Raw genomic sequence first — 12,613 nt, 5'->3', positions numbered from 1 at the left:
CTTTGTATCAGATGCTCTACTCTCTGATCTTTTTTCAGTAAGGCATTGTTCAGGTTTGAAGCGTTTCGGTAATGTCATGTGCTAATCTTGTTTTTGCCACGAAGTATTATGTAATTTTTGTTATTTTTATTTTGTTCTAGGGATGAATCATACTGAAAGCTCCAGAATTGTCCGCGGCAGAGGAAGAAATAAAAGGAAGTGAAGATGAAGAGCTTGTCAAAGCATTGTGCGAGGTATCTGCTGATCCTAGATATAAGGTTGAAGGAGGGGACTTCAAGAACTGTTATTCTCAAGGCATAGAGAGCATTCTTGCACAAAAGCTACCTGACCATGGTATTAAAGCCAGCCCTCATATTGATTCTCGGTTGAAAGTGATGAAGCGGAAGTATTATGCCATCAAGGATATGTTAGCATCGCCAGGCTTCTCTTGGGACAACACAAAAAAGATGATCCAATGTGAAAAACAACGATTCGATGAATATTGCAGAGTAAGCCAATCTAAGGATTTTGGTACTTGTATTTTTTTTTTACTATTTTGTTTGCTGAAGGATCATCCTAGAGCCAAGGGTCTGTATGGTGTCCCATTTGCATATTTTGATACATTTGATGCCATATATGACAAGGACAGATCCACGAGAGAAGGATTGGGAAGGGTCTGAAGAAGCAATTGCTGACATGGAGAATGAAAATACAAATGAAGTTGGAGATAAGGAAATGGAGGAGGATAGGACGTCCAAAGGACCATCTAGTCGCTCTTTGGCTGCAACATTAAACATTAAATTTGAACATCTCAAATATTAAAGATAAAAAAATAAAAAATTAACTCAAATGGATAATATTTTTAGATCCAGATCTGTACGCAAGAGATTCCGGGATACAATATACGAAAATAACTATGTCAACAAATTTTCGTAATGTCTGAAACATTGAACTTGAACGCCTGAAACATTGAAGATGAAAAAAAATAAGAATGAACTCAAATGGATAATAATTTCGGATCCGAATTTGTACGCAAGAAATTCCGGGATGTAACATACGAAAATAACTATTGAAACAAATTTCAATAACATATGAAACATTAAATTTAAACATCTAAAACATTAGATATGTGAGAACACAGAATTAACTTAAATAAATAATATTTTCGGGTTAAATACATGGGCCGGCCCAGTAAAACGTCAGATGCTCGGACGTATGTAGGCAAGCATTTCCGTTTTCTTATCCCAAGATCACACAGGAAAACAGTAATAAGTTACGACACGTACAAGATAACTTCAAAACGACGCACTTGCACGTAGTCTAGTGTAGGCTATTTGCTGCAGGCTTCATCTTCCTGATGTAATATCTATAATTGTTTAAGCTGCATCCACTAGTTTTTTTTGTTAGTTTCCATTTGAGTTTATGCGCGTTATCTTTCAGGTTGCATCTCCTAAGGGTGCAGCATGTGGAAACTGTAGGTTTTTGTTCAGATTCACATTTGGTACTAGCTGCATATGTCATCCTTAGTTGACTATGTACTCGAAAACATGGTCGCCCCAGCACACATTTAGTTTGCTCCAGCTATGGGTAATTGCTTGCTGCTTGCTTCTGCCATGTAATGTGTCAAATTATATGCGTCGTGAGAAGAGATAGTTATTCAATTTTTGATAGTTTATGGGCATCATGTGGTGTGTTTAAGGTCATAATTATCAATCATTGCTAACATTTTTGGTTCGTTAGTTCGCATTACAAGGCTATTCCGATCTGCAGGAACATTGTATTGAGAGTATTATGCTTATCTTGATTATGCTAAAATTCGAGCCGAACCACCTTTGTTTTGTTTACCAGTCTTTATATGCTTGTTGAGAAGTGGTTGCAGTTTTGCAAGATGGAACTGAATGAGCCAAAGTCTCTTTCGATGTCACTTGAAGCTAACTCCTGTTGCATTTCCTTTTGTTTCAGGTGGACAACCTAACCATTTTTCAGTTGGTTGGTATTCTTGAAAGCAAGTTGACTACAGATTTGTAAACCGTTATCACGTGGCATTCATCTAATGTCCCGTCCCATCCGTGTGTTTTCAATTTCTGATGTGGTCTGTTAGCATGTGTCAATTTTTTTCTTAGTTCTTACTTAGGGATGAAGGAATTACTTGCAACTTGACCTCATTCTTTTCCTCCCATTCCATTCCTGCTCGAAGCATTCCTATACACTATTGGCATTTCCATTCCAATTCCTAAAACCAAAAAGTTGCTGAGAATTCATGGCTTGTTAGAAAAGAGTTTAGCCTGGCTACAACAAGTCAAGAGTTCAGCTCAAAGATGACTGTTCTAGCATCCTGAGACTAAATAAGCGCCGTTCTTTCTTCTTGGAAAGCATCAACAAACCAAACGAAACGGGCGTGATTGTTTTCGTATGTGAAATGTAAATCTGAATTGGTAGCAAATTGAACGTCTTCTTCCACTAAACCGTTTCCATTCACAGATAGATCAAGAGTCTGAGTTCGAAGGAGGTACAACTTAGCCAGATACCAACGATTCTTCCAACACGCAATATATATAATGCACATCCCCACGATAGCCTGGGATTATGTCTTGCCGTGTGGGCTTTGAGCCCGATTCGTGTATGAAATGGATTACTTACCGACGTCGAGTCACATGAACACAAAGTGTACCATGGTTTAGCTCCAATCGAAAGGAAACTCAAAGGACAAAAGGAAAAGTGCAAATGTGCAATTAACCGATATAGCAACGAAGCTGATGTTCAAGTTACTGACATTAGATATCCACAAAAACCAACAGAAAATGAACTGGAATCGTATTTGAATTGTTCTTTGACAGTATTATTTTGCAATCAAAGAAGACTTCATAGCCTGGTTGGTGTGACTTCCATGGCAAGTACAGAGATACTCGTTAACCCACAGAAGTTCACTCCTTTTTCCCAATCCCGTGAGACATGTTGTAAACTCCACGACCCTGTTTAGGAAACAAGGTAACAAATCACCAGGTGGTTGGAAACAAGAAAAAAAGAAAGAGAAACAAGTAATCATAGGATTAGGTTGAAAGTTGAAACTTACAATCATGAACATGCTGGAAGCAGCAAGTGCAAGGGGGATGGCAACGGAGGTGATCACATCGTAACGCCCTTTCAGGAAAGTGTGCTTGGTCAAGTTCTGGAAATAATGCTGCTGCTTGAAGAGCCTCTCACGTGGAAAAAATGGTGCTTCTGTCATCCTGCATTACAAGAGAAGAAACTTAGATGACTTATCGACAAAATAAAAAAAATAACCTCCCTTGCACTAATCTTCAGATAGGAGAGAACTTCCCATGGGCAGTTATGGTGTAATCATTATTTTTCACAACTGTAAACACTACAAAAATCAGCAACAATTGCCCATGAAAACTCCTGTACTGATGTCTTACACAGTTTTTAATTAGTAGTTCACACAGTTTTTAATTAGTAGCTCAGTTCTCATGCAACGACACTTGAAAGAACTTGCAAGCACATTATGTACCTCCCATCCACCATTTGCTCAATGCCAAACTACTATGCTGTTCCAATTCATAACACATAAACCAAGTCTACGGATTAAAATACCAGTGACTAGGTTCGTGCATTACATGAGGGAAACTACATCCGTACGCGTCTTTTACATTCAGCGATGCGAAAAAAACCAAAGAAATGCCTTGAGATCGCACGGTAATAGCAATCCCCGACATATAGCCAATCATGTCACCACACCAGAATTTGAACCGAGTAATCCAATCGCCCAACTAGGCAAGGTGCTAAGTAGACACCAGATCAGGCAACGACCAGAACCGGACGAGAATACAACATCACCGGCACGGAGCCCGCCGCGACGCCACCGTCGTACCGAGCAACGCATCGCATCGACAGCGAGAGAGAGAAAAATAGGCGCATCACACGCGCGCCAGCGAGATCCTAAGCGCGAACGCCCCCCCCCCCCCCCCCCCCACACACACGCGGACCATCCATTCAGCGAGATCCCATCACAGAAAGCAAACTACGCGTCCTTGGCCGCCCCGGATTCAGAGACCAATCGGCGGGACGGAGGGATAGGTTCAGCGCGAAGGGAAGGAGAGAGATCGACGCGTACCTGGCGGACGAGGGGCGCGACGCGGTGGGCGGCGGCGGAGAGGGTGGGGATCTGCGAGCGGCTGGGATGCGGGGGTGGAGGAGGAATAGAATGAGTCGGGGCGCCGCCGCGGTTTTGTGGTGCCGGGGTCAAAACGGATCCGATACGGTCGGATATCATAATTGTTTTCATTTTTTTTTATCAAAATTACAATAAATACAGATAATTTCGGAGACGAATCTCTACTTTTACTTAAAAAATACGTAATATTCTCGCACCAAACAAGATATTCTGCCTTCAGTCCTACATATTATCTCTAAATTTCGCAGAAATTACCCATCTCATACCACTTAATCTCTACTATTCCGCTTGCATGTGTTCCGCTCTCGGAAATCTCACTCCCATGTTTCACCTCTGGCTCGCGCGTTAGCCTGCCCAGCACACTACGCGTCATGCACGTCAGTCACCTCTCGCAGCTCCTGACTAACACCCGCACATGAGCGGATCCAATAACTAGTATAAATATAAATAGTCTTCAATAAAAAATATGAAGTGAATATGAATCGAAGCAATATGATTACGGATATTTCTTGAAACAAAACTACTTCTTAAATTATTCGTCAAACCTACAAAAGTGCCAAAATAAATAAATATTTAAGATTACAAGTTAGACGATGCTTAGATATTGAAAAGTACAAATAGAGTGCCCAAGCAAAATACGGATAATCTTGAATATAAATACGGAGAGAATATGAATCGAATACTATATAATAAACAACATTGGTTGCTCTAAAAAATTATAAACAGCGTTAGTATTTAAGGCTAATTTGGTAGGGCTCCAGATTCTTTCAGAAACGTTTCGGTTTCAAATTCTTCCTGAAAACGTTTCTCTGGTGAATCACCCTCAATTTTTTGTAAATGTTTGGTAGAGATTCTGGATTCGGATTCTTGAAGAAAAATGATTTGAGTGATTCTCGAAACGGGTGAAACAATATTTTAAGTGATTGTCCTCGTAGTGTTAAAAATGAGAAACGTTTCAGGTGATTCAAGATGAAACATTTCACATTTTGATACGTTTGACAGAAATTCTAAAGAATCACCAGAGAATCTAATTGCAACAAAACGGGACCTTAATCAAACAGGTGGATGCTTCCATTGGTATCCGACGGTTCAAAATGTTGGGCACAACGCTACTCAGAATATTCAAGACACGGTGAAAACCACTGCAGAGCTTGTTGTAGCATCGCCCCATAGGAACTGCAAATATCAAGATAAGGCAGACCAGCAGGATCAGCAAAAAGATCGTCTGCTCTACGGTCTATGGCAATGTTCAGAACTTCAGAAAGCATTCTGTCGCCAGGTACACAGACGAATTGGAGCTGTCAAAACAAAGATACATTTCTTCATTTTTGGTGGGTATGCGTATGCAGATGATGTGTCCCACAGACATCACTCAGCCAAACCAACAAAACAAGGCAACAAATAGGTTGTGTCATCCTTCAAAAGCAGAGCCAGACGACATAAGGTAAATGGTGCATACACTTGTGTCTTATGATGTATGCAGAAATGATAATTAAATTATGTCAAATGTGATGCCCTGGCAATTTGAAGCAGCGAAAAACAAGCTCGATGTTGACAACGGTAAATGGCAATGCATGTACCCAATGAATTACCCCATCAAAAGGTATTGACACATTGAGTTTACACTAGACAATCCTTCAAAAACATGTGTGACTTCTCCCTAACTTGCCATAGCTAAGTGATTGCATGGTTTTACATATTTAGAATTTAAAACTACCCACTGCCATGGGTAAATGATTCAGCCAGCCTGAAGATGTCAGTGCAAATTGTTTTTGCTTCTCGCCCATAAAAGACAATTTGAACCATCAAGACTCGCAAGACATTCATTATGTACAGAAGAACCTTACGTCCAGTATCTGCTGCTACTGGATAAAGCTTGATGACTAATGCATGAACCAACATCAGTGAGAGGTCGTCACCAATATATATGAATATCTACCAGGAAATATGAATGAGGAAAAACACTAATAGCATGTCCTGAGGCAATGATGGTTCTGAAAGAAACTGTTCAAGATCTGTTCCAAATTCCGGTGCAGCCAAATGTACATTAACCAAACAACAGTATAGCACACAAGTTAAAATAAAAGCAACATATTTACAATATCACAAAGATAGCAGAACAGGTTGACACATAGCCAGCTGCCACTTGATATCATCGAACTAGAGAGTTTACAGTTTAGACACGTATCCATAACATAAGCAGCACAATTAACCAATCTTTATTGGCCGAATCACAGTATCTTGCACAGAGTAATGAAAGGTAAGAAATGTAGAAGTACAATTGACACTTCCATACCTGCATGAATATTCAAGCCTTATCATCATCATCCTCGATATCCCAGCTCAAATCCTCGTCATCTTCAGCAACACTCAGCCTCTTCCGCAAGTCCTCCTTCAGAGCAGGGCTAGAGCCGTGGGTGCTGTCCTTTTCTTCATGCTCTCCAAGATCCTCAATCTCATCCCACTCAAGGTCCTCGTCCTCCGTTGTTGTTCGCTGTCTAGACACTATGGAGTAATCACTATCCTTGCTTGAATCGCTTGTCTCATGCTTTGCTCCTTCTTTCTTGTCACCTGATTCTTCAACATTCGACTTGGAGGGCTCTTCCTTCTCCTCCTCATCCACTACCACCAAAGAGCTACCAAAAACCACTGGTTGTGGCGCATCAGCATTCTTCTGTTGCTTCTCCAAATCATCCTTCTCCTCCTCATCCACTACCACCATAGAGCTACCGAAAACCACTGGTTGTGGCCCATCAGCATTCTTCTGTTCCTTCTCCAAAGCAGACGCTCCTTCCACTGCCTCAACTTTGTGTTCTTCCACCATTCTCTCATTTTCCTTTTCGACCACTTCATGTTTGATTTCTTCTTTGATCGGCTCTTGCCTTGCTGGTAGCTCCTTCGCATCCTCTTTCTGCTGCTCTTCCTCATCCTCATCATCCACCTCCCAGCTCAGATCTTCATCTTCCTCCTGCGCAATCACGCGCTTCACAAGCATCGCCCTCGCGTCCTCCTGCTGCTTCAGCTTATGGACACGGTAAAAGTACCTCGCCCAGAACACCTCGCTCTCCACAGTGTCCGGCACGAGCCTGTCCGCCATCGCTTCCAGCGCGTCACTCTCGTAGCACAGGGCCTCGATCTCCCCCTTCCTCTCATCCAAACTAAACCCTTTACTCCACGCCGCGAAGTCCTCGGCATCCTCGGGATCGGCAGTGAAGGTGGCCGGATCCGCCTGGAGCGTCCGCAGCTGCGCCTCGAAGCGATTGTACCGGAGCTGGCCGGGGGCGGAGCTGGGCTCGGAGTCGCCGCCGTCGGAGTGCGTGGAGGCGGAGGTGGGGGCGGCCGCGGCGGCGGCGACCTGGGAGAGCGCGTCCTTGCCCTGCGCGACGATGTCCGCGAGCCCGTCGAGCGCGTGCGCGGAGGAGGGCAGGTCCCGCGCGGCGCGGGCGGCGGCCTCGCGGAGCACCTCGGTCTCGCGGCGCAGGCCGGTGCCGAACTCGGCGAGGTCGCGGCGGTAGGCCTCGAGCACGGTCTCGGACTGGGAGGTGAGCGTCTTGAGCAGCCCGCCGAAGCCCCACCCCCCGCCGCCGCCGGCAGCGGGAGCGGCGGGTGGGGACGGGGCGGATCCGGCGGGGCCGGTCTCGGGCTCCGCCTCAGGCGGCGGCGAGGCTGGGTCCGGATCGGGCTCGGCGAGGATGGACTTGAAGAAATCCATGGCGATTCGGATCGGATCGGATCAGGGAGGTGCCTTTGGCCGCGGAGGAGGAAGAGCAGTGTCGGGAAAGGCAAGTCGTTTCGTTTTCGTTCGTGGGGAGGGCTTCGCTTCGCTTTCGCTTGCTGCGCACGGGGTTCGCCTTGTGTCGCACCAATGTGGTCGGTCGGGTTGGACTGCCGGCGCCGGAGGCCTGAACAGATTCCTGCCTTGTGCCGTTCAGCACAGCGGTTCGTGTAGTTCAGCTTCCTTCATCTTCTTTTTTCTTCCTTCTTTCCTGCAAAATTCAAAATTGATATTACAGATTAAGTACCTTAACTAATTTGGTGGTTATGTTTCAAAAGACGGAGAAAGGGATACTATGAAAGCTACATGTCCCCAATTAGAGATTATAACAATGAAGATCTCCACGAAAAATTGATGAAAGTTTAATAATATAGTATGTTTCTGATGTTATTTTGTATTTATATTCTGACATTTTTAGGCCAATTGTTAAACATTTTATGACAGTATGATTGCTTTAAATCTTGTAATAAGTATCGGTTACATATATCCATGGATACAGAGGTTAAGATATTTTCATTATTTTGATAAAATAAAAAACTGTTTATCTAAAAAAATTAATTTGGTGATTGCATTTGAATGAATTTTGAAATAGTCCTGCCAATCGATGCTCCTCCTAAACTATTTTTGGGGCTCTATACAAATCACGTGTAAGGATGGACTTGCCCCTTGAATATATCCATAGTGTAGCTCTGTGTCGCTATGCACTCTCGTTTCCACATCCATTTTACATCCATGTTTTCATTCTCATCTTTGATGTTTCATCCTTAACTTGTACTGTCCCTACCATAGTAAAAAAAAAAAAAAACTTCATGATATAGCTCGTACTAATATTATAGCATTATCAACCATTTTTTGTCATGTTCAATTATCCTCAACATAGGTCATTGGATTCTTTGTCCAGAGATGCAAACCACCAAACCCATCATCCTTTCGGAATCTTGACATCGACAATGACCTCATATTGCAGTATTGTACCTTAGTCTATCAAACAAAAAGATCCTACGGAATGTTCATTAACAAAAGTGTGAGAAAACAAACAAATCTTAAAAAGGACATGTGGCATATTTGATCCGCAAATTGCAACCACTCACAAGCCAAAAAGATTTAGAAATATGAGCTCTGGACTTGTTAAATCTCGCAAAACTAAATTACACAAATCACAAAATAGCAATGAAGGCATGGACTTTGATAGCTTTAGCCCGGATAAAATTGAAGTTGGGCCAGTTAGAAAAAGGTAGCAGCCAAGCAAAGTGGTAAAGTTTGTTCAGGCTGTTGAAATTTTCTGGCTCCGACACTGACTAAGCAGATGAAATATTTCAGCGAAATTAAATTTTTTCCAACTAACTTACCTCGGATTCAAGATATAAAACATTTTTTCTAGTAGTGTATAATTTGATCTCAACCGTTCAATTGAAAAAAAAGGGGCGGAATCAATCAAGATTCTCAAGTGGTATCCACCCGTCCCTGTCGCCAAGAAGGAATTTCTCCGATGGCTTTGGCTCGCCTCGAAAAGGGACTCGCATCCTCTGACAGCATGAAGCAATGTCACCGAAAGGAACAGTATGGTAACAGTATCTACTATATTGATTCTAATGTAGTATAATACTATAGCGATTTTACTGTATATTACTTTACTGTAATATCAGAGGATGCGAGCCCCTCGAGAAGTGCATGATCCGTTGCCTCCACCTGCAACCACCACCGCTGCTAATGCCAATCACGTAACCTCTCTCGTCCTTCTCCACCGGATAGAGCCCGATTGGTTTTCTCAACACGATTCCTGTGATTCTTACATCCAATTCCATTTCTGTTTCAGAGATTACTATGCTTTATTAGTCCCTTCAGTTTAAAATAAATGTTATTTTGAGTTGCGTGCAGCTAATTATTTTAAATTTTAGTTACAAATTACTTTTTATATATTGAGTTTGGATACTTGAAAATGACGAATGTAGATTTGTTTCGAAAAATACTTTCATAATAATATATTTTTACTATGTTTTATCAATATATTAAAATAAAAAATAATAGTCAAAGTTTTATTTTGAAACCGTGTCGATGTCTAAAACGACACTTATTTCGAACTACAGGAATTACTCACCAACAGGATCACAGTCCACAGCAATTATGTTTGTAGTATAATCTGAAAAGCTATAAAAAAAAACATATGTGCATCTGCATTCCTAACAAAATTAACTAACAAATTAACTAACAAACATATGTCTTGTTTGCTTAGCTTCAATCCACGCGGGCGGATGCTTAAGAGGTGGTCGAGTGATCGGTTGCTTGTTTGTTCCTGTTTAAGCCCCGCTTAGACTCATTTCAATCAGTTCATCTGATCGGTGATTTAGGTAATTAGGTTTTGCAAGCGTGACGCACAATGACAACAACGTGATTGATCACAAGCTTGGGGTGCATCACCCGTCTTCTGAGTAATTTAGCACGCAAACTTTGGAATTTGTAATGGGTCCTGCTAAATTTTGGTTACAAGTTTGTGTCTCTGCAGGTTGATCTGCATCTTGTAGTCCATCTGAGTCATGCGAGGCCGATGTCAACAGCAGCGTCAGCAGCGGCTATCATCAAAGGTGCCCGGAAGGTGTGAGGACATTCTGATTTACTTTGGTTATTTTTCCACCTGGAAGAGTGCTATATTAAGTATAGTTATTTTTATTTCATATGTGCAGGTTGTCATGGAGAATCCTTATTTGTATATGAGCCGTACAGCCCGTGGGAACGTATTTCCTTCTGGAAAAGGTAAATTTTCAGTACATATTTTGATGATTCTCCTTAGAGAAATCAGTGTATGGAAAAGGTAAATATCGTTGCCTTGTATTGAAATTACACTCTTTTTTGGCGTGTTATAGTCTTAAAGATGCAAATGTTTCTTAAAGTTAATTCCTGTTGTATGATAAAAAAGAAACTTCTCCGTCATCATAACCTTGATTATTGTGAATTAGATGGTTTACATTAAGTGGCTGGAGAAGGACAAAGGAGGACATCATTTTGGTGGTACTGACTCTTCTATTGAAAAACTGCTGCTGCAAAAGCTCATTTTCCCGTTAGTTCCTTTTTGTTGTTTCCGGTGATTAACTTTGATTTCTATTATGTCGATCTTTTTTTCAACCATTTAGTTCAGGGGTTTGAAACCCAAAAGTTTAGCTTTCTCATCCTGTGCACCACTGCTGAAATCAACCAGGTAGATACTGTAAATGGTTGTGCATGGCTAAAGGTTCTTCTCCATTGATCAATTGTTGACAGTATTTGGTTGAAAACCATATTGTTTCTGGTGATCCATATGCTCCAGACTGCGATTATAATTATCTCCATGAAGCAAACATTGTTGAGCTTCCTTTTGAGATCCACCAGCGCATCATGTACTTTCAATGTTTCTGGTTCTGCCTGGACAAATGATATCCCAGCACTCCTGAGCAGACAAAGAACCATACTGTGGTATGTACATCTCGATAACATCAAGGTATACAAGCTAAGTTTTTTTTTTAACTCTAATAGCAGTCTGGCTAATAAATTTGTATTTTGTACTATGTTTTCATAATTGGACCATGCAATTGCTTTTATTGGCTAAGTATTGTTTTGCTTTGCAGATTGGCCTCGATAGGAATGACCTCGATAAAGCTTTTATACAGGTTACACTTGAGTTTGTCACGAAACAGGTTTCGTTCTCTGAGACTTAAGTGCTCGTGCGATTCAATACAGTACATATACCTATTTTTTGTTTGCGTTTGAACCATTGGCTTGATGCTGAAGTCTGAACATGATTCACTGATTGCTTTCCCTCTATTTTTATCTATATCCATCTTTTTCAAAGTTCATAGTTTAAACTTTTATCTTCACAGATTGTCCTGCAGTTTTAAGTTCTGGTCTTTATAATTATCTTTAAAATGCACACATCTCTTACATAGAACATGCATAAGAGCTGTGTATTTTTGCAATATTCATATTTTTCCCTGTACAATCCATTACCTGTTCTGATGTTGAGTTTTGTTGTTCTTGGTATTAAGATCTAATCTGGATACCTCAATTCATGGTACCACGTATGTTGCTTTCATGTTGCACTTGTATGAAGTATTCTCTCTTGCCAGTGTTTGCACATAGCTGTATGTATCTGCCTGACTGCTCAGATCAGATTGGTCTGACTGCCTACGGCATTTTTTTTGGGTGAGAATTCTATACTTTTTTTCTTGTAGCCTACTTATGTACGTCATTAAAATAGGTTCTCAAAGTTCACATCTCTAATAAATAATAAGCATCAAAATTAGAATCTGTAAAATGTCTACATTCAAAACTGGCAAGAGTGAGTTTGTTTTCTTAGATACTACCCTGTGATGTTGTCTATCAGTACCATTGGATGTCTCAACTCTCAAACTGTGGTGGTATAATGTTTCATGTAGTATTTCATGCACATCTTGTGACCATTTCGTATTTTTTCTGTAGAAATTTGAAGCCTGTAATTCAAAGGGTGAGGTTGTGTCTGGAGACAAGTCAAGGGAGGTAAATTAAATATGCCAGAGCATTTGAAATTTAAGTGTCAAACAAGTGAGAATGAGATTAGCTAGGTTCTAGAAAACACCAAGTGCATGACTTCATCCTCAAATGTCTTACAAGTCTATCAAAGTTTATTAGCTCCTTGTTCAAGAAACACAGGAGCCTGGGGAGGACAGGTTATGTTA

The 12,613-nt window shown here is 41.3% G+C and overlaps 2 protein-coding genes and 1 pseudogene across 3 annotated transcripts; 1 reads left to right on the top strand and 2 right to left on the bottom strand.

The window, feature by feature from the left end:
- Positions 1-142: 142 nt before the first annotated feature.
- On the top strand, positions 143-659 carry LOC133890403 (uncharacterized; annotated as a pseudogene).
- A 2,028-nt stretch (positions 660-2,687) lies between these two features.
- Positions 2,688-4,252, bottom strand: LOC133889926 (uncharacterized). Its single transcript, XM_062330346.1, has 3 exons — positions 4,094-4,252; positions 3,053-3,209; positions 2,688-2,951 (listed from the first exon to the last, which is right to left on the bottom strand). Exons 2-3 carry the CDS (start codon positions 3,206-3,208, stop codon positions 2,904-2,906), a joined length of 204 nt encoding a protein of 67 aa, XP_062186330.1. The 5' UTR covers position 3,209; positions 4,094-4,252; the 3' UTR covers positions 2,688-2,903.
- A 956-nt stretch (positions 4,253-5,208) lies between these two features.
- On the bottom strand, positions 5,209-8,036 carry LOC133891001 (uncharacterized). 2 transcript variants are annotated; one of them, XM_062331670.1, is made up of 2 exons: positions 6,450-8,036; positions 5,209-5,329 (listed from the first exon to the last, which is right to left on the bottom strand). In XM_062331670.1, the coding sequence occupies exon 1, from the start codon at positions 7,863-7,865 to the stop codon at positions 6,462-6,464; it is 1,404 nt and encodes a 467-aa protein (XP_062187654.1). In that variant the 5' UTR covers positions 7,866-8,036; the 3' UTR covers positions 5,209-5,329; positions 6,450-6,461. The 2 variants fall into 2 exon arrangements, with proteins under 2 accessions (XP_062187654.1, XP_062187655.1); XM_062331671.1 differs by lacking the exon at positions 5,209-5,329 and adding an exon at positions 5,435-5,451.
- Between the last annotated feature and the right edge of the window lie 4,577 nt (positions 8,037-12,613).

Source organism: Phragmites australis, chromosome 14 (genome assembly GCF_958298935.1).
Source record: "Phragmites australis chromosome 14, lpPhrAust1.1, whole genome shotgun sequence".
Lineage (NCBI taxonomy): Eukaryota > Viridiplantae > Streptophyta > Magnoliopsida > Poales > Poaceae > Phragmites > Phragmites australis.
This window is presented reverse-complemented; position numbering and strand designations above follow the sequence as displayed.

Excerpts from the sequence above, each read along its gene's own strand:
- LOC133889926 (XM_062330346.1), bottom strand. The coding sequence starts at position 3,208 with ATGACAGAAGCACCATTTTTTCCACGTGAGAGGCTCTTCAAGCAGCAG. Across the intron at positions 2,952-3,052 it reads CTTCCAGCATGTTCATGATT|GGTCGTGGAGTTTACAACAT; the intron begins GTAAGTTTCAAC and ends TTTCCTAAACAG.
- LOC133891001 (XM_062331670.1), bottom strand. The coding sequence starts at position 7,865 with ATGGATTTCTTCAAGTCCATCCTCGCCGAGCCCGATCCGGACCCAGCC.